Here is a 22879-nt window from a genome sequence, read left to right as displayed (position 1 = left end):
TTTTAGGGCTTGGCACAGCCCATTTTTCTGCGATAACGGTTTCTGAGGGGAGGGACAAATATATAAAGACGTTGATCTGAGTATCACCTGCTTGCATCTTGCGGGATGATTTGTGTCATGTCATGCCATGCAAGTAAGTGGTTACACTTTTGTATTCTCTGATCTTTAGTTGTTAGATTCTTTTTTCACTTTTTTTTAATTGCATCTGGAATATATACACTTCAAGAGGATCTACGCAAAAAGGCTTCTATACACATCTACATCTAGCTAGGATACATATGGCATTGGGAGAGGCAATCGCATTCTCACACATCGCTTACCAGGTCTTTGAATCCGTTTTACAAGTTGTGCTCATATCGCTGGCCGGTTTCTGGAGTGCACACTCAGGATTACTGCCCAAACAGTCGCAGAAAATCATATCGTTGCTCAATGTCGACCTGTTCACTCCGGCTCTGATCTTCTCCAAGCTGGCGAAGTCGCTCTCGATGGCCAAAATCCTCGAGATCGCAGTCATTCCGATTTTCTTCGCGCTCACCACTTCCATCTCGTTTGTGTCTGGGAGAATAATGGCCAAAGTGCTCAGTTTGGACAAAGACGAGACTAATTTCGTTGTGGCAAACTCTGTGTTCGGGAACAGTAACTCGTTACCTGTGTCCCTCACGTTATCCCTCGCTTACACACTGCCCAACTTGACGTGGGATGAAATCCCAAACGATACTAGGGACAACGTCGCTTCGAGAGGGTTGCTCTATCTGCTGATCTTCCAACAGATTGGACAGATGCTGAGGTGGAGTTGGGGGTACAACAAACTGATGAGATGGTCTGGAGAAAACACACAACATATGCCACCATCCCAGATCCAGCACTTGCTTGAAAATAACGCTACGGCAGACCTCAATAACATGACCCCATCGGAGAATAACTCCTCCGCTGAATCCGATTCTGTCACAGAACCACTGCTCAGGGGGGAAGGACAAAACCAGGACTCGCCGGTGCCCTACACATCCCTGTGGGAGAAAACTTGGAATAGAATGTCCTGCTTCGTCACAAAGCTCAGAGCAAACCTCAACCCACCTCTGTACTCTATGCTTTTCGCCGTACTTGTTGCGTGCTTCCCGTCCGTGCAGCACGAACTGTTTCAAGAGGATGGGTTCCTGAACAACACGTTCTCAGAGGCAGTCACACAGATCGGGTCCGTTTCGATCCCACTCATTTTGATCGTCCTAGGGTCAAACCTGTACCCATCCGCGGAAAATTTCCGCAAGACGCACAACCACGATAAACTCATCGTCGGGGCCATCGTTGGCAGAATGATCCTCCCCTCGTGTCTCCTCCTCCCCATAATTACCATCGCCGTCAGATTCATCAAGGTCAGCATCCTGGATGACCCGATCTTCCTGGTCGTTGGGTTCCTGTTGACCGTGTCTCCACCAGCAATTCAACTGACTCAGATCACACAGCTTAACGAGTTCTTCGAAGCAGAGATGGCCGATATTTTATTCTGGGGGTACGTCGTGCTCAGTTTACCCGTTAGCATCGTGGTAGTCTCAGCAGCAATCTACGTGTTACAATGGGCAAACCCACAGCAGGTGTGAACTAAGGGACTTAGATGCCCCACGCACCTGCTCCGCGTTTCATTTCCCTACATCGGTCACTCACAGCAGGACATTCCACAACTAACTGCGGTAATATCTCTCTGCTCAGTTTTCTTTGTTAATCAATGCTTTGTATACGTTAAATCTACACCATGTATCACTTATATATCTCATTCTTCAATGTTTAATCTTTTCTTCAGTTATCGCGAGTACTGCAGTTGAAAGGGCCAAGAACAGGGAGTACAATTTGTACCACTAGACCGACCTCCCCACGACAAATACAAACGTTAAAGTTAACACCTACGTCTTACGCTTCGAGTCTCTTACCAAAGATGCAAACCCGCCAGATATCTTATTTGCCTTCTTCTTCTTTAGCGCAGCACCGGCGCTCTTCGCACTAATAAACTTGCTTTTGTCGTCATCTGAAGAATCTGAGGAATCCGAGTCCGCGTCTGAATCTGAACCTGAGTTTGACCCGGAATCCGAGCCCGAGTCTGACTCGGAATCGTCGCCGGATGAGGAGTCGTCAGAGGACGATGAATAATCGGAGGACGATTTATCCTCAGAGATTATCTGCTTTGTCTTGTTTACTAGCGAAGACTTGCCCGCCTTCGAGTTCTTCTCCTTCACTTCTGGGATACCTCTGGAAACCAAGTCAGACAGTGAACTCAATGAAGGACGATACTTCTGAGGAAGACTCGATAATGCGCTCTTTGTAGTCGTCTTTTTAGCACCGGAGGAAGGTGGCTGTGACGATGGAAGTTGTGTGTCTTGTTTGTCTAGCGATTGCTTTCGCAGAGGTGGTCTCTTTGCCTCTTGCGATGAAGGCGCCGGCTGCTGCGTCGATTGAGGTACTTCTGTAATACTATCGAGATTTACCGATGGTAGCTCCTTCTGGGAAGAGTTCACAACACCCCTTGGTGGCGAAACAATCTTCCTCTTCAGGAGTCTGGCTGACGACGAAACGTCTTCCTCCCCTTGCGATGAATCGCCATCCGAGGAGGAATCGCTGCCAGAGGAGGAATCATTATCATCATTACTGGATGATGATGTTGAATAATATTCATCACTGTCAATCTTACTATCCTTAGGCTTTGGTGAGGGTACCGGCTTGGAGATTGGCGTGGATACTGGCTTGGAGGCCGGAGTAGATGCTGGCTTGGAGACAGTACCTGTTATTGGCTTGGAGGCCGGAGTAGATGCTGGCTTGGAGACAGTACCTGTTATTGGCTTGGATACTGGCTCCACGGGTTTTTGAGACTTTGAAGATATAGCATCCTTTTTGACGTTTTCGTTCAAAACGTCAGTGGATATTTTCGATTCCGCCTCACGTTCTACAACAGGACCAAGCGGTGCAGGTTTGGAAGGCTCTTTTACCGGAAAGCTGCTGGGTCCTGCCATCTTGCTACCTTTACGGTCCAACTCTGTTCCAGGAAGAGGCTTGGACTCAGCCGGCTTTGTTTGAACATTTTTAGGCGCAAGAAGCTTACTCAAGTCCTTCTTATTTGGCATGTTCGATTTTACAGTAGAATTGGCGACATTTTGACTAGGCTCTTTCTTCTGCACGGAAACAACGTTTCCTGTATTATTTGCTTTTTCAACTGTCTCCTTCAGCGCCTTTTGGTCTGTTTTTTGGAAAACCTTGGACTCTTCCTTCTTCTTATGGCTTGCATCTTCCGCAGCATTTGGTTTTTCCATATTCTGATTAACCGTCTTCTTTACAGGGTTCGACTTAGTTTTCTTCTTGCTATCTGCTGCTTCAACGCCTGTCCCATTTTGAGGATTATGATCCACTTTAAAAACATTGTTTTTGTTGGCTGTTTTTGCTTCCACCAATTTCTTAGTTTGCTCGTCCGCTTTGTCGTCACCCTCATCTTCTGAGGACTCCTCGTCCGTAGTATCAATATAGTCAGCACTCAAGTAAACTTTTTGATTTTTCTTAGGCGGGACGTATTTTTGAATTGGAGGCTTCGATTTTTCTACGATTTCCTGTACTTGTTTCTTTGGATTTGCCTTCATAGTCACTTTCTTGACCCTAGCCACCCTTTCATCATCTGAGCTAGAAGCTTCTTCGGATGAAAAATCTGAGTCTTCGGTTTCATGCAATACAGATATGGACTGTCCCTTTTTCTCTGATACCGGCAGATTTGCATTTGTCGAGTTTGCAGACTTAACCGAGTCACGGTCGTCTGTTCTAGGTTCAAGAACTGCCTTGATCGTTACTTTTCTAGCCGATAGTCTTGGAGTTTTCTCCTCAGTGTCGTCTGATAAATCTGAAGACGAATTATCTTCCGTTGAACTATCTTCTTCTGAAGAGGACTTTGATGAAGCAGAATTACCCTTATCAATAACAACTTTCTTCAAAGGAAGAGGTTTCGATTTGACCGATCCAATATTAGCAGGGGGGTGAGTTAGAGTCGGTGTGTGTCCTTGTTGTTGACTGACTATTGATGGTTGTGTACTGGAGGCAAGTGGTTGAACACCGGCGGAAATTGATTTGCTTCTTTCTTCAGGTTTGGTGTTTTCTTGAACAGGTTTTCCTGTTTTTGCGCCGCTGTTTTTGTCCACTAATTCACTTTTCAGTTCCTTGATGTTCAATACCTTTTTTTGTTCATTTTCGTTAATAATAATATTTTTGCCATTAGGGTTGATCTCCGTGCCCAATGCTTCTTTACCATCAGTCTTTGAGTTGTTTATGCGTATATGTGGTTTTTCCAATATTGCCGTTTTGGCATTTGTCACAGGAGATACTTTCCCTTCTTTTGCAACTTCCTTGTCAACTATATTCAACAGATCCCCTTTCAGTATGGGCTCATGAGAGTTGTTATGTAAATCAGACTTGATATCAGTGTAACGAACAGTGTCCTCGCCATCTGCGCCGGACGAACTCTCCGCATCTTCAGTAGTAGAAATAGGCTCATCAGTTTCCCCTAGTCTAGAGCGCTTACCTGAACTTTCCTCATCATCTTCAGGAAAGCTGTTTATTCTTCTCAGACTCTTCTGCGAAAAAGATTTGTTCTCTACCTTAGCTTCAAGCGAACTTTTCCTTTCGGAATCGCGGTTTCTCACTGGAGCACTTGGATGGCCATTAATTTTTGTTGCACCGTTTTTAACAATCGGAGGGGCATTAGTTTCTTTCTGCTTAGAGTTAGCAAGTTCTCTGTGTACTTGGTTTGGTCGAATGTTATTGAAGGGGCTGTTCTTGATAGGAGAACCTTCACCTATTTCATTCGCACTAGTTTCCCCCACTTGAAGTGATTCCGGCTTGTGAATCTTGAGTTGTTTCGAAGCTGGTTCCGAATGTGTTGAAGAGGATGACGATGAAGACGACGATATGGATCCGTCTAAATCAACGCCTGCCGGATCTTCAATATAGGGTTTTTTCATAGGAATACGATCCGCCTTAGATGGTAGAAGGGAGGAAGGGCTAGAAGGCCCCTCCTTCAATTCTTCTTCAACCTCCGCGATTTTAGGTTCTGGGATTGTAAGCATACCAGATGTTATTCTAGGGCTTGATGCAGTATTTACTTGGTGTTGAGAGGTGGTAGTGCTTGTAAAGATTAGCCCATTGCTGGGCCCATTGTTATTTTCTGAAACAACTCTCTGGCCAGTAAGAGTGACTCTGTTTGGGGTCATCGCTGTTCGCAAAGGAGTCTCAGACAGGATACGTTGTTGTCTTGATTTATCGGGATCGACCGTTTCGGATCTCGAAACGGTGTCTACATCGGTGGAGTGTTTTACCTTTTTGTAGTTTTCAATACCGGAGCTTATACGTATTGGAGGAGATTGCGGCTGCGTTGGTGGGGGTAAAAACGATCTCTCCCCGACTTCCTCCTCGTCATCAGAGTTGTTGGTAACAGTATTTGGATAGATTTGATTCGCTAACGGGGTGGATATCCTCAAACCAGGGTTGGGTGGGCCCTTGATAGTTGAGCTCTGGCTCCGTTTCTTGGCAACCTTGAGGGATCCACTGGCCTGAGGAGCAGTCGCAGGGGCCAGTTGCTGATTACCATCATTCAGCTTTCTCCTTTTCACTGAGGCGTATACCGATACGGGGGCAGGCTCGTTTGTCTCACCCAATTCGTCCTTCAATATTACACGTACGGTATTATCCATACTGAAAACATCTTTGACGACAAAGTCTGGATCCAGATCGCATGCATTACTGTCTTGCAGACTCAATATTTCAATATCTTCAGTTAGGTTCGGGTACATCTTCTCACATTTATCCAGGATCTCTTGGGACAAGTCTAGTAGTGTGTTGTTCGACTTCGTGAAGTGTAAAAATCTCTTCATCTTTGGTTGAGTCAAAAAACTTGACATCATGAACGAGTTATTGGTCCAGTTCTGGTACAGTGCAGAAACCTCGGGATTGGTTTGCTGCAAGTTGCCAGAAGCTTGTGCTGGCAAACCCGCAACCATACCATTATTCAGCAGATGCGAGGAATCCTCCAACGCCGAAGCAAGATTCGGCGGAGCAAAACTGTCTCGCACACTGGGAGGAACCAACACAACCTGTACCTTATACATTTAAGTACAAATTGGAGTGTTTAAGGGAGTGGGCTGTGGGAAGACCTTGGCAGTATACAGTAAACAAAGCGATGCTCTCAATCACACTATGGTAAAAATTTCATATTTTTTCAAATGTACTGGATCTCTCGAAGGAAGATACACAGATGCGATTCGTTCAAAGTGACAGCGGTATTGAACCTTGAGCAGAAGGGCATTGAAAGCAACGTCAGATCTGCAGGGACCTCGTGAAGCAGGATATAAACGTTTGATAGGGTTTGTTAGACGTCTTTTTTGATTTCCACAGTAGTTTTTCTTGAACGCGACAACAGCACATGTCTGCTTGGCTCTTGAGGATTGACAAAATGGATACGGTGCTCTGCTTTTTCCTCCCCTTCTCCGCGTTGAGTCCAATGAACCGTTTAGGTATGTTGTCAGTTCGTATTTTACTCTCAGGGAGTATTGCCCCTTTTCTACTACTAACACAACGCATTCAATTTCAGGAAATCCTTGTATCGGGGCTTAATGTACCAGAGAAAAAGGGACTTTTAAAAGACTTGTACGAAACATATTCTACAATCATTGAACAAAAGAATAGGCCGGTCATTTCTAGGCGTACTCGTTTATTCTTGGAGAAAGTGTTTACTAAGAAACAATGGTTAACAAAAGAAGAAAGACAATTAATTGCAAGAAAATGTGGGATCAGTCCGTTGCAAGTAAGAATATGGGTATGTTGAATTTTGAAAATGTTTTTGTTGGTTACCTTAAGTACTAACCCTAAGTAGTTTATAAACAAACGTGCTAGATCGAAATAACTAGCATGAAATCCTCTATATTCAAGAATGGTAAAATTTCTGCAGCAGTATAAACAAATAGATCGACTATAGTATATTTCATTCGTTATCACATTTTAGAACGCTTCCATCCAATCTCTTCCCCATTTGACTCCCACTTTATTGAAGCATGAACGTGTAGTTAGTAGAGGATACGAAAATACGGCGTTTCAGTAAACAAATAAAAAAGTGAAAAAAAAAATGTTTACTTCGCACAGTCTCGTACCATATTGAATCTCTCGCGACTAGGGAGATGAATGAATGATTTGGATCGATTGATTCGAAGAAGAAGGCGTGATCGGGTATGTGCTAGTATGAATCAAAGTCACGTAGCAACAACCTGGACTACCGCGCTTCTAACTTTTAACTACCATATGTGGGTCACTAAGCTTTGGAAACACTGTTTTTTGAGTTCTTTTGAAGCACTCGTTTGTGCGAGTTGCGCCTGGCCCTTGATTGAATCGGTACACCTTTCTTACTTCTGAGTTCAAACACCTCGTAATCCTCCACAACGTTTTGAAAATGCGATTTAAAGTTGGCGAAGATCTGGTCGTTTGTAGCCGGTACGGAGATCGAATTTCTCTTCCCGTCTTGCCTGTCTCGTTTGTAAGTATACAAACCAGAGGTTTCTACGTTCAGGTCAACCGCATCAGCATTGAGATCATCGGATCCACCATCACTGAATTCCGCTGGGAATAAAGAAAATTCAGGAGAAGTCTCGTTACTCCCTACAGTGGAGTCGTTGCCCTCTGCCCCAGAATGGCTCTTTCGTTCGTTTTCAAGCATTGTGTTGTAGTTAGCAGTACCAACGTTCTTCTTCATTGAATTGTAATATTGACTCAACTTCTCCTCCACGTACCTCTTGTTTTCAGCAATGGCTGCCCTCAAAAGACTCATTGAAATGAAACTCTTGAAGGAAAACTCATTGAAAACGGTCTCGTCATTCTGATGCAGGTCAAACAACACGTTGAATTGAATCCAAAAGTCATCCAGGTTAACGTGCGACCAATCAACATTCAATTGGTTGAGAGCCAGTGTGAGCCAGTTTTTCATGGGATGTTTCTTGTACCGAGAGTCTCTCAAGAAGTACTTCCTCCAAGTACTATTCACCTGCTTACTACCAGAATGTACGCGGTAAATAGCACTGACCATTTTGTTTAGTTCCCATTTGCCGTTTGTTTTCCAAATGTAGAAGGAGTCATAGACTTCGTCGTAGTCGATTATGTAAAAGGGCCACGAGTCCATCTCCTTGGCACCATGTGAGATACACTCAACTTTGAGATTCTCGGTAATGGTTTCCTCGCAACGAAACTTCAAATGGTATAGATTTTGTAATTCATGGAAGTATGCCGTCAGCTGTTGCAAATCTTTTGCTTTGGCGATACACGTCAATTTCACTTTTGGCTGGTTCTCGCCCCCGTAAAGATAGATAACCTCTTTTTGCATCTTCTCTTTGTTTAATTGTGATATGTACAGCTAGTAAGTTGTGCTCTGCTCCTCTATCCGTGGTACACTTCGGAGCGCAAACTTTACACGTGGAACACCCTAAATATCCAAATTGTGAATTAAACAAACAAAACAAACAAACAAACAAATGAAATAAAATAAAATAAAGAAGCGGCAACAGGAGAAGTTGGATAGACGCAAGAGCGGGTATGTAGATAGCGTGAAAGTTACCCCTGCTCAGTTTACTATGCTTCCATGGTAACCTTGTTCTGTCTGTAAGTTAATATTGAGACACGCTGTGTTGGAAGGCGATTCTGTAATTTGCGTGCACTTCCCCCCTCCCCCTTAAACATCTTACAAGATCAATAAAAGTGGTAGCAAGATGTATGTGTCTAACAGTGTTCTGCTTTTTCGTATCGTTGGGAAAACACTGGTTGACTAATACGATAGAACGCTCCTTGTCATCTTTCATAAACTGTTTCAACAAGCATTAGAAATCTTAAAACCACGTTGGCTTCTTGCCAAGATGGTCACTCCTCCGCCTGGCCCTTCACTATATTCAAGTTTCATTTTCAAAGCTCAAGAACCTGGAAACAACGGCTGAATCAGTACATTGTGCCGTTTTTGAGCACATCACCATAGAGAATTACTTTTATCACTGTGTAAGAAAAAGGAGAAAAAGAAAGTCTCTGTCTGTAAACCTTCTTCACTGATTTCTCTCGTTGAAGCACGCTTCGGAAATATAGGGTAGGATTATACACTATCAAAAGAAAGAAAGTCAAGCCAGTGACTAATTCATGCACTTAATAGATCATTTTCATGGTACACCTCCGCATTACACAGTTCGATGATTACATACACACATGGGGGAAAGTTACAGTCACCAATGTATGTTGGTGACCACCCAGTACTGCTCAATAGAAGCGTTCCGGGCAAAAAGAAAGATGTTCCAATTAATATCCTATTTGATAATCGGTAATTAGATGCAGTTTGACGTTGGCAACACTTGGCAACACCAATACCCAACTGGAAAGCCAGTAGAGTAGACTTTGCGACCTGGCGAGACCATCGTGAACTAGATCGCATCGCCGAGATCCATATTGAAACTACAGGAAAAGAAATTGCTTTTCTCTTCGAATCGATCTTGGCCTGTTACTCTTTACGGTAAATTAAGTGCAATAGTTTCATTTCATTTTTATTTAGAGGCGCAATTCCGGTACAATGTATATGACGCCATCTGCGCGAAAATCGCACACTAAAATCAGTATTAGCGGGTCCACCCTTCTCGCAGAGGGGACCCGTGGCCGTAGCTGCTACGAGCTGGCCAGAACTCTCGAGCGAACTCCTACTGCTGCGGAGCGTCGCGTCTCTGGTAACAGCAGCAGTTATATTATATTATATTTTTTCGTGACTTTCTTTTGTTCGAAGATCCGCATTCGCTCCTTTTTTTCGTGTCGTTTCCACTTCGAGGCCGAATCGGGAAATACTCAAGATGAAACCTTTCTCTCTGGAGCTGAGCTCGAAACGTGTCTGAGGTGCGGTCTGTAAACAAGTGCAAATGAAACATATATAACAGTCGTTCTGGTCCACACAGAGCAGTATTTTCTTGCACCGTGTTTCCTCTTAGTACACTTTATATGTTTCTTGTTTTGAATTAAAAGTAGAGCAAACAAGAAACACAGCATATACCATTCCTTTTAATCCCAAAAATATGAAGTTTTCCACTGTCGCTCTTTTGTCCGCTGTCACCGCCGGTGCGCTCGCTGCCCCAGCTGCTGTTACTGTTACGGAACATGTACACAACCAAGCCACCGTCATGGTCAAAGGTGTAGTCTACGTCACTGACGGGCAGACTATGACCACTTTTGCAACGGTCGTTGCAGACGACAACACTGCTGCTACTCCTGCACCTACCGCTACCCCAGCCGTGAAACAGGCTTTGAACGATGCGGACTTTGAGTCCCCAACCACCGTCGCTGCTACTGATGCTGCCACTCCAACGACGGAAGATGCCACTACCATCGCTCCTGCCACTACTACCGTTGCTCAACAGGCCGCCACGACCACCCAATCTTCGAACAGCGGACTATCTGATTTCGCTAACGAGCTGTTGAACGAACATAACGCCAAGAGAGCCCTGCATCAGAATACCCCCTCTCTAACCTGGTCCGATGAATTGGCCAGCTACGCGCAAAACTACGCTAACAGTTACGACTGTTCAGGTAACTTGGTCCACTCTGGTGGGCCATACGGTGAAAACCTTTCCCAAGGTTACGGTATTGCTGGTGCAGTGGATGCGTGGTACGATGAGATCTCTCAATACAACTACGGTAACCCAGGTTTCAGCGAGAACACTGGTCATTTCACCCAAGTTGTCTGGAAGAGCACTACCCAAGTTGGTTGTGCCTCTAAGAGCTGTGGGAGTTACTGGGGTGACTACGTCATCTGTTCTTACCAGTCTGCTGGGAACTTCGGTGGTCAATACGCTGACAATGTCCAGCCATTGGCTTAAACGGTGAGTTCATAACCTCCGAGGTGATGAAGCACAGGTAAATTCATCATCTCCTCTGCTTCCCCCTCCTCCAACTTTCTTCTTCGTACGTATGTATATTATAATGTAAACGGTTTCTTCTTTTTTTTCTCATTCATTGCTCTGTCTAGTGCCCTTCAACATTATCGCTTAGGTGTAAAATCTAAACTGATTCACACAGCATAGAACGCGGATGAACACGTATTTTTTTGGTGTTTAATATTATTGCGCTATAACTTTGCTTATATATGTGACGTTTTAGGGTTGTTTCTTTATAGAGATTCAGCTACAACAGCCCGTGGTGTCGTTTGTCGATGGTCTTGGGACATTGATGTCGACTTGGCCGTCGTTACCATTCCCCCTCTGCCTCGTCGCCAGTTCCTCTTTCTTAGTATCGTACAATCTCTGTCCAATTGCTTGGAACACCTCTTTCACGCCGTGTCCCGTCTTAGCACTGACCTCATCGAACATCAACCCTTGATCCTCCGCGTACTGCTTGGCCAGAGTCGCAGCGACGGCCCTCTTATCCTCGTTGTCGCTCCCCTCGCAGAGATCAACTTTGTTACCGACGAGAAAAATGACCAGATCCTCATCGCCCACTTTATTCTTCAACTCCTCCACCCACGCCTTAGCCTTATTCAGCGAATCCTCCTGTGTAACGTCGTAGACAACCAGAGCAGCATTTGCGTTTCTATAGTACATGGGGGCCAAAGATTTGTACCTCTCTTGCCCTGCCGTGTCCCAAATTTCAAACTTGATAACCACCTCCTGTTGGTCCTCACTCTCCACTTTTATAGTCTGCGACAGAAACGCCGCACCAATCGTCGACTCCCGCAGCTCGTCAAATGTATCCTTCACAAAACGGTGCACTATAGAGGACTTACCAACGGACGAGTCACCCAGTAGTACCAGTTTGAATTGTAACATCCTGTTGAGTATATGGTATATGTATTATTATGATGATTGGATGCACAGGCTAAAAAAAAACAGTAGTTATCTTCCAAACCAAGTAACGTAAGTCCTTCCCAGAAATGTGTGTTCCTGTGTATAAATACGAACGAGGGCTGTCCACTGTTGCTCTCAACTCGTACAGAGAGGGAGGCCACTTCGCTCTGAATCCTTTTTTTAAATTTCGCTGAAATGCTGCACAGCCCATGTCTACTTCCCAAAATAGTAAAAATTACCTGTTTTAAGCATTGTGTCCCAATATGGTAATTAATTTCTTGTTTCAAAATGTGTCTCCCAAAGTAGTAACAATTTACTGTTTTGGTTTGTTTCCCCAAATATGGTAACAGTTACTCCTTTAGGCTTACTTGTCTCAATGCGGTATTCAGATTCCCGAAGAAGGGTGTGTTTGAGAGAGGTGGTTCCTACACGTCCTAAGATGGGGTCCTTGAGCCACGTAAGTTGCCAGTGAACATCTGAGTGAGTGTGCTTGTTATTCAAACCTGGGTGGACTATTGGTTTACCGCATGCAGGAGGAGATCCAGACGAGGTATGCTTTTTGTCCAATCATATCAAAGAATGGGAATAATAAGATATTCAAAAATTTAAAGGAACTAGAATTAGACGTTTGACAACTGAACAAGCACTACGAAAGGCTTTGAAGTTGGAGTTTGGGGAAGTAAGGGAATTTACACGGTATTTATTGCTGTTATTTGGTTTGAGCAAGTACTCCTTTTGCGAATAGTTGCAAAAATATGATGAAGACTTCAATTCCAAGAAACTCAATTGCAACAGTTTCGAAAAGGGTTCGTTACTCCACTATTAACACTGGAGTAGTCACAAATGAGTCCGAGAAGAGCCATAAGTTTAGAAACACATGTTTGCTACTGGGTGTTTCTATACTCTCGGTTTATGGAGGTGGTGTTCTTTTGTCAGAACGGAATGGGCAGTTTGGCAATTTTTTCGTGAATAGAGTTCCCTATGGAGAATCTGCAATTAAGCTGTATGAGAACAGAGGTGATTTGAATCTGGATCCGAGCAGGGTCTGGGAGAGATTGAAGGATAAATATAGTAGCTTTATCACAGGACGCACGGTGGGGATCCCCGTATACCGGCCAGAGTCCCCGGAAAAAACGCAAAGGCCCGTTCCCGAGAAGCCCGCTAAAAGATCTTTGGATCTCTCTATGTTTGACGGCGTAGAAAATATTGATGATCCCAGATTGAAGGAGGTTGCGAAGAACATGAACGCTGTGATTGCTATGCTGAACGTTCATGATATCCCCTTGAAAACTAAGGAGAAGAACGAGCTATCTCAGGTTATTGAAGGGCTGTTCTCTCATTTGACCGAGTTAGACAGCGAGCTTGACAAAAATATTGACTCTCGCGTAATATCCGGGACAGAAGATCGTCTGAAAGAGCTGGACAACAAGTTTGCTGGAGAAGTCGAAGCGAAAACTTCAGAGATCAGAGCAAAATACGACGAAAAATTCAACCAATTTAAAGAGGCATTGGAAGAACGAGCTGCCGAAACACTAGCCACAGGATTGAAGGCCAACGAGGACAAGCTAAAGTCTAAACATGCAAATGAGATCGCATTTTTGTCCATCACTCAGGTAGAAGAATTCAATAAAATCATCACTTCCAAACTAGAAAGAGAGAGAAACGGTAAGCTGGAAAACTTGCTGGAATTGGACTACAGGGTAAATCAGTTTGCTACCATCCTTGATTCTTTAAACCAAAGACTGATGAGAGATACCGCTATCACAGAACTGTTTTCTTTAGTGAGCAAGATGAAGGGGAAGCTGGCCTCATTGGACTCCTATAGCATCGACATCGGTAGTCAAGCTCAACATTTGGACATGATCGCTTCTATCCTTTCGTCGACCTCCAAAAAATGCAAATGCTGTAGTAGTGCTGGGAATAGTGGTGATCATAAGAACTGCCGTTGCAACTCAAAGAAGAAGAGTCCCCAGTTGCTCGACGTCGCTATCTCTGAATTGCTTGCGATTACTACCGATGAGAAAGTCCTATCTAACGAGCAATTGTATAATAGGTGGAGCTTGCTAGAGAAAGACTTTAAAACAGCCTCATTGCTTCCACCAAATGCCGGTATTTTGGGTCACTTAACCGCTAAGGTTATGTCCTTCCTCTTATTTACGAAAAAGGGTGTTTCCGCTGAAGAAAACGATATGGACGCAGTATTCTCCAAGATTCAGAGCGAGATTGGGATGTCGGACCTAAAGAGTGCAGTCGAGGACGTAGTACAGTTACAAGGATGGCCGCGTGTGCTGTGTGACGAGTGGATAAAGGCGGCAAGAAGAAAGCTTGAGGCAGAGTCCCTGTTAGACGTTTTGGAGGCAGAATTGAAGACAATAGCATAATTTATTTACTCATTGACATTCACTAGCACCAGTCGATAAATATTCTTGTTATACAAAGAGTCAAATGCATCCCTTTTAAATACTTACCGTCCTCTCTGAAGCGGAGTTCTTTTAGAAATCAGCAATGAATAAGAGGAGAATAGACGATGTAAATATAATGAATTCGAAAGGAGAACGATGTTTCCATATATGTTTAGAAACATAAAGGAGTTACAGCCCATTCAATTAGACAGGTTTACATATACCCTTGCATAATAGGTCCCGTCCACATTCAATCAATGCAGATGTTCTGTTTTCAACATATCCCGCCTTATTATAGAAATCTGTTTTCCTGTCCATGATTTTTGCGGGTTCCTTTATCTCTAATAGTTCGGACAAATCCTCAACCGCTGCAGATAACAAGCTCTGGTTATCCACAAAAATCTTTGTGAGATTATGCGATGCATCTGAATAATACGCAACTGCGAAGGACCACTTCAAAGCTGTTCTCCCCTCATATAGCGTTCGAACGCTTTCTGCCAAAAATTGTCCCTCTATCCAAGAAACTCCCATTTTTTCTTGCAGTAAGCGCACTTTTGCCCCAACTGCCTGCCCTAAAGTCCAATCCAACTTCGCTGACTCTTCTTGTGCATTGAACATTTTGTAGTAGAAGGTGTACTTTTTCAGTGTTTTTGCTGCCACTTCCAGTGATGTCTTTGCATTTTTCTTGTCATCGTCACTCTTGTATAAAGTGCACTGATAGAAACTTTTACCATGAGGAGTCCAATCTCGTTCGCAAATCCAGCAAAATTCATACTTGCAACCCGAACATACCATATGGTTGCACCCACCATCCTTTTCGATATTCACAGAACACTTTGGACATTCCTTCGTATTTGATAATACCCAATTCAAATTGGCGGATTCCTTCCGAGACTTATTTACCCATAAGGCTGTCACATTACAATCGGCAGGGGCATGTATTTCAAAAGCACAGCTGAAACAAAATCTGTGGGAGTCGCTGCATTTTACAAACGGCGAATAATGCAATCTTGCATATTCATCTAGTGAGGAAGTGTCTTTTAGATGTATAATATAGTTGCAATCTGTGAACGGGCACCATCTGTAATTTTTATTGTGTTTCTGAACAAAGCTCTTAATCGATGACATCATTAGTTTTTTGGAGGATGGAGAGCCCGTTATTTTATCAATATCGTCATTCTTCAGTGCCAACGAGCATCCTATACATGATATAATGTTCCCACTGTTCAGCTTATCGTTAACATAGTGTCTGTAGCAATCGATACAATATTCATGTCCACATTCAAGGGAAAAGGTATTTGTTGTTTTCTCCTCACAGCAGATCATGCATGAGAAGTTGTTTCGAAAGTTCAAAGTTCGAGCAGTTTCTGTACCGTTTGAAGCGTCTATTTGTGTCCCAGATACTGTTTCTGATGCATTTTTAAGCCCTATTTCTACCAGCAGATCGTCCATCTTATCAGTCCAGCTTTCCAATAGCCGCTCCTCGTTCCAATCGAAATGTTGCATCAAACTTAGCAGGTCTTCTGTGCAAATGTTAAATATAAGCTTTAAGTGGTTCACTCGTTCAACCATCTTCTCAAAGATGCTTTGTGCGGTAAGGCATTCATATTTTAGGTTGGGGACTGTTCCTTGATTCAGCTCTCTTGCAGAAACTGTACTGAGAGGCTCTACAAGGGTATAGTCATTATATGCGTCAGTACCATCATCATCGCTGTATAGTTGGTCATCGATCTCGAACTCAGACTCTTGACTCATTATGCTGTTGCGTTTCTTCCCGGCTGCCATGTCCGTGTATTTCTCAGCAGATGTATCATCGAAACTATTCCCATCAAAGTCATCCTCATACACATATTCGTGTTCAGCATCTACAGCGGCGGTGTGCATTGCTTGCTACGGCGTGTGTGCTGAATATTCCGCTATGCAAGGGCTACACTCTCCTTTGGAACTTTTGGCATTAACAGTTCATTTCTAGCGAATATTGAGGGAAGCAGTGCACGTGCACGAGAAAGTAGTATACCAGAAACAAGTTCAAGAAGCAGCGTAGGAGTCCGCAAATGGTACCGCTAAACTGTATGTATGCAGTCTGATCGTCAAGTGATAAGTTGCATGTATCTATACTTCGATATATATACGTACTTGTTGTATGTGCATAATGGCATAAAAAATCTCAATAAAAAAGGCTCTCCAGAGAAACGTTTAAGTCATAGAGTGTTCTACTCTGTCCAGGGCAGCTTTGATCTTCATCCCAACACGGGTACTTAACTCGTAATCGGCCGCATAGTTCTGTGCTCTCACAAGCCACTCTCTACTCTCTGGTAAATCGTTCATTCCGTTCAGTTTCCAGCAGAACAAAGCGCGCTCATAGAATGCAGTTGGGTAAGCCCATGGGTCCTCCGTCTTCTTGACGTACTTCACTTTCCCGTACTCCATGGTGAACAGTTGTGGAAGAACCTTCTGGTCAAGGATATCACAGCCTTCCTGGATCTTGCCCAGTCTTCTTAGAGTCAACGAGACAAGGATGTCCTTGATGAGCTCTTGGTCCGGGTTCTTCGCCTCGATAGCCGGGTTGGTGAATTCTGTCAACATCTTCATCGTCAGCTGTAGGCCGTCTTGAGTCATTCTGTTGTACCCGTTGTAGAAGTATGCCAGTTCGTGAACAGGGGATGTTGCAATCGCGTCCAATGGGTCGTCCAATTTCAAACTCTTTTGCATGCTGCGGAACTGCTCCACTTTCCTCAACATGAATCTGTCGAGCGGTAAGTTCTTCGCTTTGAAGGTCTTCTTCCCCAAATGATCTGACGCACTGAATATCAATTTGGTCGCGTTAGTCTTGTACCACTCTGCACCCTTTGAATTCTTCTCGTCCATCAGTCCCATGGTGCACCTTCTCCAGTTCTCCAGGTAACAACACCCTGCAAAATACGTGTATAGAGCGTGCGACCAGTCACTGATGTCTATCAATGCCAACAAGTCGTCTGCTGCCCTATCGTACTCGTGGAGGTGGACCAACGTAATAGCACGGTCGAAGATCATCAACACTTTGACCTGTCTCATGTGGATGTGGTTCACATCAATGGAGTCCATCAATTGGACTGCCTCCCGCAGTCTACCTTTACCGGACAGCATGCGAGCCTCATTCAGCAACCATAGAGCGCTGTTTGGAAACAAAGCTCTCGCCTGGAGCAGAGCCTTTTCCAGGATCTTCCCTGGATGCAGCAGTGTTGGTTCGTCCATGGTATCCACACTGTTTCCCTCCTGTTGCTGGTGTGCCGAGGATTGCGCGGAGGAGAGCTTGGTCATTTTTTTACTGTCGGACTGGGACGTTACTGAGCGCGTACCCGCTGAGCGGGACCCGATCGTTTCCTCCGTGCTTTTCCGGGACAACGAGGGAGACATTGGCCTCGATGGTTGGGTTGGCGATGTTGTTGCAGGGATGTCGAAATCATCGTCCGTGAATTGGAACGGTCCGTCGTAGTAGAACATCAGTGCCAAAAGGCCAATACAGCCGTGGACGTTTCTCTGCTTAGTGGATCTCCAGACCAATCTGAGCCCCTCCTCGCGTGACCCCTTGAACCCGATAACGGACAACACTGCGCCGATAGCCGGTGGGAGCAAAGAGAGCACTACTTGCAAGATACCAAAACACAGGCTGACACCGGAGTCGATGAACTCGTCTACCGTTGCCTGACTGTCATCGATGTCGTGAGACAAGTACGTGTGTTCCGTAACACTTTCCCTTGGGAGGTTGTTCAACGCCTCGAGGCCAAGCTCGTCTCTAAGTCTGTTGATCGCTGGGGAATTGTCGATGTGGCCCCCTGAAAGCCTTGCAGTCTTCATAGTGTGGACCAGTTCCGCGTACTCCAGGATTTCTTTGTCCTTTTGCTCCTGCTGAGAGAGTTTGTACGGGATATCAGCGGACACAAACTCTTTACCGTCCATTGAAATGAACGAAGCTGAGGAGGACGAGTGACTTCTTTGTGAGGAATCGTTCCCCGTTGTCGTGGTGTTGGTGGTAGAGGCGGTTTTTTTGCCCTGTTCCCTAGCCTTCTTTATGGTTTCAAAGATCTCCTGTAGAGTGTAGTACGCCTTTCTGAGCTTCAACACGGCCTTTGCTGCCTCCATCATGCTTTCGCTGAAGAGCATCAGCAGCGCATGCAGCAGGCAGGACTCCGTGTATGTGACTGCGTACAGAGTACCTGGCGGGTATACGGAGCTACTCTTAATCTTCTCCTTCTCCACGCGAGCCTTTGACTTGAGGGACAACTGTTCCGCTTTACCTAGTGTCTCTGATGCGATTTTCATCTCTTTGATCTCGAATGACAGTGTGGCCTCTAAGAACTCGATGACACCTCTAGCGAGGATATTAATCGTTTCGTCGGCATTGGGGTCCTGTGTGAGCTGCTTCCTCTGTTGTTCCAAGAGGTAGAGCCCCTGCTCGGCCCTGTCGTCGAGGACGTAGTCCATTGCCTTCAGCGCGATCTCGAAATCGTGCGCCTGCTTCAAAACGACTTTTGTCATTTCCTCCCTCGAGAGAGTGGGTTCCTTCGACCCAAAGAAGCTTTTGAACATGTCGATCTCTTGGTGAGTGAATCAAGCGAGCAAAATAGCAGTAAGCTGGGTGCAAATAATTGGATCTGACAATATCCAATTGATGATAACTTCAGATAAAATGCCCAAAAAGAAAGCACAACTTGAAGCAGCGTGTAAGCTAGGGTAATTGTATAGTGAACTTTCCGGTGTGTGCACCTGTTCCAATGTTGACAATTCCAAAAATTAGCAGAGCAGTACGAGAGATTCCCGTGAATGTACCTAAAAGCTAAACGAAACAAAACAAAACGAGTCAAAGCAAAAGAATCCTCCTCTGATATAGACTGCTGGTAAATACTAGATACAATCCCCGTCCACCAGGTCACTAGCGTCTGTCCAGTCTGCTTTGTAGACCAGTTCCAAGTCCCAACGTCGTCCCAAACTGCGCGAATTTGTGCTGTGCCCCTCTTCCTTCCCACTTTATTTTTATTTTCTCGAAGAGCTGAAGAGCCGGATTCACTTCACTGCGGGGCACGCCAGCTCTCGCTTCACGGCTCCGACCACGGTCTCGCATCGCACGGTCATGGCGGAGCAGATCACCCACAAGAAGTCGCTGCGCGTTGCACGGCTCACGCGGGACCGGGAGCTGCTGCTGTCGCAATACCGGGCGACCCCCGAGCAGCGCGAGCCAACTCCGGCGCCCCACACTGTCCAGCCGGCGCCAGAGCTGGCACCGCCACCAGCATCAGCACCGAACAGCGAAGCCAGCACGGACCACGACGACACGGACGCGAGCACGCAAACGTTCAGGCAGCTCGTCGCGCTGCACAACACGCTGCTCGGCCGCGAGAACGAGACGCACAACTCGATCAAGAGCACCATCTACGACAACTACTGCGACCTCGCGCAGGTGAACGCGCTTCTGCAGGGGTTCGTCGCAGCGGACGGTCCCCAAGAGCTTGTCCGGCAGTTGCACGGCTGTGCCGAGTGACCGCGAAGCTCTTATCTGCCACTTTTGGTTGGTTGCTGTGCGGGGGACATTAACTGGAGATGCTTATCGCGACGCTGTCGTCGACTTGATAGTAATGGATGCGTTGCGATAACAAGTGCAAGCATATCGCACGTACGTACATACATACATACATACATATATATATGCTATGTTTGAATGAGTGTGGAGTCTATGTAGTTGCACCCTTTATTCGAGGGCTGTGCGTGGGTGGGTGCTTATCACTAGCTGTAGTAGACACATGTTGCTCCCGGGTTATGATGGTGAGCTGCAGCAGTACGGCGTACCCGTGTGCCAGAGCTCTACGCTCAGGGCGTACATCGAGCTCGCGGAAAACGTGCTCTTCGTAAAGGACGGCGGGTCCCCCGGTCCCAGGCAGATCCCTCAGCGGTGCTCAGAGGTACACTCCATATATGCCCAACAAGGGACGTGGCCGTGCAACGGGTGAACTTGGAGTTTCTGGGACAACTGGAGATGAGCTGGCCAGAGTTCGCACATTCGAGGGACCTTGAACTGAGACAGCAGCAGCAACAACAGATTAAGACGATACTGCGACACAGATGGGAGTTTGTGAGTAGTGAGACTCTGCTCACAGCGGGGAGGAACTATAGTTACTACTTCGAGTACGTCGTCCCACCGACAGCGCAGGAATCCGTGAGAGTTGACTATGCACAGACGAAGTACAACTTGTCCCTAGAGATATGGAAACCACATAAGCGGAAACCACTCTGCGGGAAGGTGCCCGTCCAGGTGGTCCGGTCCCCACACGAGGACTCACTAGCTGATACAGAACCAATAGTGATCGCAAAGAACTGGAAGGACTCTCTCTTCTACGAGATCACCGTTTCCTCGAAATCCGCACTGCTAGACGCCTACTTGCCCATATCCGTGTACGCAATGCCCATCGAAAAGGTGCATCTACATAGAGTCAGAATCTACCTCACTGAAACCATCAATTACAGGTACATACCACGGAGGGCAGATGCAGATAAGGAATTCCACAGGAGAGGGCCCCAGAACAAATACCTGTTGTTGGAACATAATGGACCTGAAAACGACACGAATGGCGTACTGGACTTCTTCAAGAGAAGGCCGAAGAATGAGGTGAAAAGTTATGGGAACCTGTTACAGGAGGATGAAGGTGACACCAACAACGGGGACGGGAACGGTCAAACGTGTCTCGCGAACAAACTGTTCGAGTACGACGTATACGTGCCACAGATATTCAACAGCTTCAAACAATTCCACCCAGATACGAACTCGAGAGAGGTCGAGATTAATCACTGGTTACAAGTATCGCTGAGGATCTCAAAGATGATCTCAGACGAGAGGAAACATTTTGAAGTTACAGTGGATACCCCGATTCAACTAGTAAATAAACTTTGCTCCCATGCAAACATCCTGCCACCCAGATACGATACAACAGTTCGCAACAGCAACGCAACTGACCAACAGTTCCACTCATCTAATAGACGTTTCCCGAAGGAGATTTATCAGACTGCAATATTATCCCCAGATGTCTTCTCCACGGATGTAACAATACCGAACGTCGTGGTAGTGCCCGGTTCAAACCCAAGCAATGTAACAAGGTTAGTACACACAACCAAACGGCGCTCGGAACCTCTCCTGAAAACACCCAAATTCTTGTCAAACATATATCAACCAAGGGTGCTACCGCAGGGATTGACCACGGCGCAGGCTGTTCCGAAATCTGCAAGAAACGAATCGGAGACCGCTATAATCGATTCAGACGACTCGGACCCATTTTCGCTTCTCATTAATGACCCAAAGACGGATATCGCACCGCCATCGTACGATGAATCAATGCTAATGGCAAACGACCACATTTCTAAAGAAACAACGACAACACACTGGGATGACACTGTTGATGAAGACTTGGCAGCACAATGGAGCAGGTACAAGATAGAGTTTGTGCCAAACTACGCCAAACGGAAGAGAAGAACGACTAGTTCAACACTCACTGAAGCCAACCATATTCAGGTAATAAAACACACGTTACCTTTGCAGGATGGGGAGGAAGATATGGCAACGTTGTTCAACGTAGAGGAACACTCTGGGATGCCGATCCCTCTGAACAACTAGGTCCCCCATAAACTAGTTCAGCAAGAGGTAAAAGCTGATGGCCTATGCTCTGCTTTTCTTCTCTCTCTCATATACCTAAACATGTATGCTAAGTGAATGAAATGCTATTCAATGAGTCCAGTAGAGTATCTCTTTCCTTTTCTAGAGTGTGGTACTCTTCTTGTGCATGTTTGTTTTGTAACTTTACTCGGTCCAGCTTCACATTTTGCCGCTTAAGAAGGGTGTCAATATCCTCGTTTATATCTTTCTCATCAAGTTCGCTCAACTCGGGCAATTTCAGCCCCTGATCAAGCTTCACTTGATTCTTCTCTAAAACGTGCTCCTCCCATTCTTGCTCATCCGAAGAACCATGCTCATCGTTCTGCAGGGTTTCCTTGATAAGTCTTCTTTTGAGCTCCACTTGCCTTCGTAATTCTTTGGAAGTTAAGGCTAGTCGCTCATCCTCAAACTCTGTCATCACGAAATCAGCAATGTCGTCTCTTTCATTATCTTTTTCTACTCCACCTTGTCGATTTATTGTGTCTATGATGTCAGACTTGTCTTCAGAATTGAGCATTTTGAAATATTTCGTTTCCTCCAATTGTACATTTGTCTTCGGTCTAATCTTCTCGTTGTTGGGGGACACAACTTCGGTATCAGAAATGTCGCCTCTTTCGACCATGTCCTCCATGTTCAAGACTACTTCTTGAGTATCATCCTTCCTCTCTTTTTTCTGTTTCAAAAGGTCGATCTCATCATGGTAAAGTATATTACTCGATGGTTCAGGTACTCTGTCCTGTGTTTCAAAAGTGGCTCGAAGTTTATTTCTTCTGGCTCTGCTCTTCTCGAGCTTAATTGTTACATCTGCATTGTCATTTTCATCGTCGCTCTCGCTTAGTTGCGGGAGTAGAGTGTTACTAGTCTGCTTTTTATAATCATCATCTTCGTCATCGTTCACTAAGGCCGGTAATTTTATCTTACTTCTCTTCTTCAAAGCCATA

At 45.3% G+C, this 22879-nt stretch overlaps 12 protein-coding genes across 12 annotated transcripts; 6 read left to right on the top strand and 6 right to left on the bottom strand.

The window, feature by feature from the left end:
* Window positions 1-278: 278 nt before the first annotated feature.
* On the top strand, window positions 279-1595 carry KNAG0C01640 (uncharacterized protein; the record flags this gene model as incomplete). The annotated part of the gene is made up of 1 exon (XM_022606871.1): window positions 279-1595. The coding sequence occupies one exon, from the start codon at window positions 279-281 to the stop codon at window positions 1593-1595; it is 1317 nt and encodes a 438-aa protein (XP_022463524.1).
* A 300-nt stretch (window positions 1596-1895) lies between these two features.
* Window positions 1896-6125, bottom strand: TOF2 (Tof2p; the record flags this gene model as incomplete). The annotated part of the gene is made up of 1 exon (XM_022606870.1): window positions 1896-6125. The coding sequence occupies one exon, from the start codon at window positions 6123-6125 to the stop codon at window positions 1896-1898; it is 4230 nt and encodes a 1409-aa protein (XP_022463523.1).
* A 314-nt stretch (window positions 6126-6439) lies between these two features.
* On the top strand, window positions 6440-6919 carry KNAG0C01625 (homeobox domain-containing protein; the record flags this gene model as incomplete). Its single annotated transcript, XM_022606869.1, has 2 exons — window positions 6440-6832; window positions 6890-6919. The coding sequence occupies 2 exons, from the start codon at window positions 6440-6442 to the stop codon at window positions 6917-6919; spliced, it is 423 nt and encodes a 140-aa protein (XP_022463522.1).
* A 402-nt stretch (window positions 6920-7321) lies between these two features.
* On the bottom strand, window positions 7322-8383 carry FPT1 (chromatin-associated RNAPIII regulator FPT1; the record flags this gene model as incomplete). The annotated part of the gene is made up of 1 exon (XM_022606868.1): window positions 7322-8383. The coding sequence occupies one exon, from the start codon at window positions 8381-8383 to the stop codon at window positions 7322-7324; it is 1062 nt and encodes a 353-aa protein (XP_022463521.1).
* Window positions 8384-10094: 1711 nt separating this feature from the next.
* Window positions 10095-10895, top strand: PRY2 (sterol-binding protein; the record flags this gene model as incomplete). Its single annotated transcript, XM_022606867.1, has 1 exon — window positions 10095-10895. One exon carries the CDS (start codon window positions 10095-10097, stop codon window positions 10893-10895), a length of 801 nt encoding a protein of 266 aa, XP_022463520.1.
* Window positions 10896-11195: 300 nt separating this feature from the next.
* Window positions 11196-11840, bottom strand: YPT52 (Rab family GTPase YPT52; the record flags this gene model as incomplete). The annotated part of the gene is made up of 1 exon (XM_022606866.1): window positions 11196-11840. The coding sequence occupies one exon, from the start codon at window positions 11838-11840 to the stop codon at window positions 11196-11198; it is 645 nt and encodes a 214-aa protein (XP_022463519.1).
* A 773-nt stretch (window positions 11841-12613) lies between these two features.
* On the top strand, window positions 12614-14239 carry MIC60 (Mic60p; the record flags this gene model as incomplete). Its single annotated transcript, XM_022606865.1, has 1 exon — window positions 12614-14239. One exon carries the CDS (start codon window positions 12614-12616, stop codon window positions 14237-14239), a length of 1626 nt encoding a protein of 541 aa, XP_022463518.1.
* Window positions 14240-14464: 225 nt separating this feature from the next.
* On the bottom strand, window positions 14465-16144 carry HEL1 (E3 ubiquitin-protein ligase HEL1; the record flags this gene model as incomplete). The annotated part of the gene is made up of 1 exon (XM_022606864.1): window positions 14465-16144. One exon carries the CDS (start codon window positions 16142-16144, stop codon window positions 14465-14467), a length of 1680 nt encoding a protein of 559 aa, XP_022463517.1.
* Window positions 16145-16456: 312 nt separating this feature from the next.
* Window positions 16457-18829, bottom strand: KNAG0C01570 (uncharacterized protein; the record flags this gene model as incomplete). Its single annotated transcript, XM_022606862.1, has 1 exon — window positions 16457-18829. One exon carries the CDS (start codon window positions 18827-18829, stop codon window positions 16457-16459), a length of 2373 nt encoding a protein of 790 aa, XP_022463516.1.
* Window positions 18830-19370: 541 nt separating this feature from the next.
* On the top strand, window positions 19371-19778 carry VPS51 (Vps51p; the record flags this gene model as incomplete). The annotated part of the gene is made up of 1 exon (XM_022606861.1): window positions 19371-19778. The coding sequence occupies one exon, from the start codon at window positions 19371-19373 to the stop codon at window positions 19776-19778; it is 408 nt and encodes a 135-aa protein (XP_022463515.1).
* A 492-nt stretch (window positions 19779-20270) lies between these two features.
* ALY1 (Aly1p) lies at window positions 20271-21899 on the top strand (the record flags this gene model as incomplete). Its single annotated transcript, XM_022606860.1, has 1 exon — window positions 20271-21899. The coding sequence occupies one exon, from the start codon at window positions 20271-20273 to the stop codon at window positions 21897-21899; it is 1629 nt and encodes a 542-aa protein (XP_022463514.1).
* An 88-nt stretch (window positions 21900-21987) lies between these two features.
* Window positions 21988-22878, bottom strand: NTR2 (Ntr2p; the record flags this gene model as incomplete). Its single annotated transcript, XM_022606859.1, has 1 exon — window positions 21988-22878. The coding sequence occupies one exon, from the start codon at window positions 22876-22878 to the stop codon at window positions 21988-21990; it is 891 nt and encodes a 296-aa protein (XP_022463513.1).
* Between the last annotated feature and the right edge of the window lies 1 nt (window position 22879).

Source organism: Huiozyma naganishii, chromosome 3 (assembly GCF_000348985.1).
Source record: "Huiozyma naganishii CBS 8797 chromosome 3, complete genome".
NCBI lineage: Eukaryota > Fungi > Ascomycota > Saccharomycetes > Saccharomycetales > Saccharomycetaceae > Huiozyma > Huiozyma naganishii.
The sequence above is the reverse complement of the archived record's forward strand: the minus strand, read 5'-3'. Positions and strand labels throughout refer to the sequence as shown.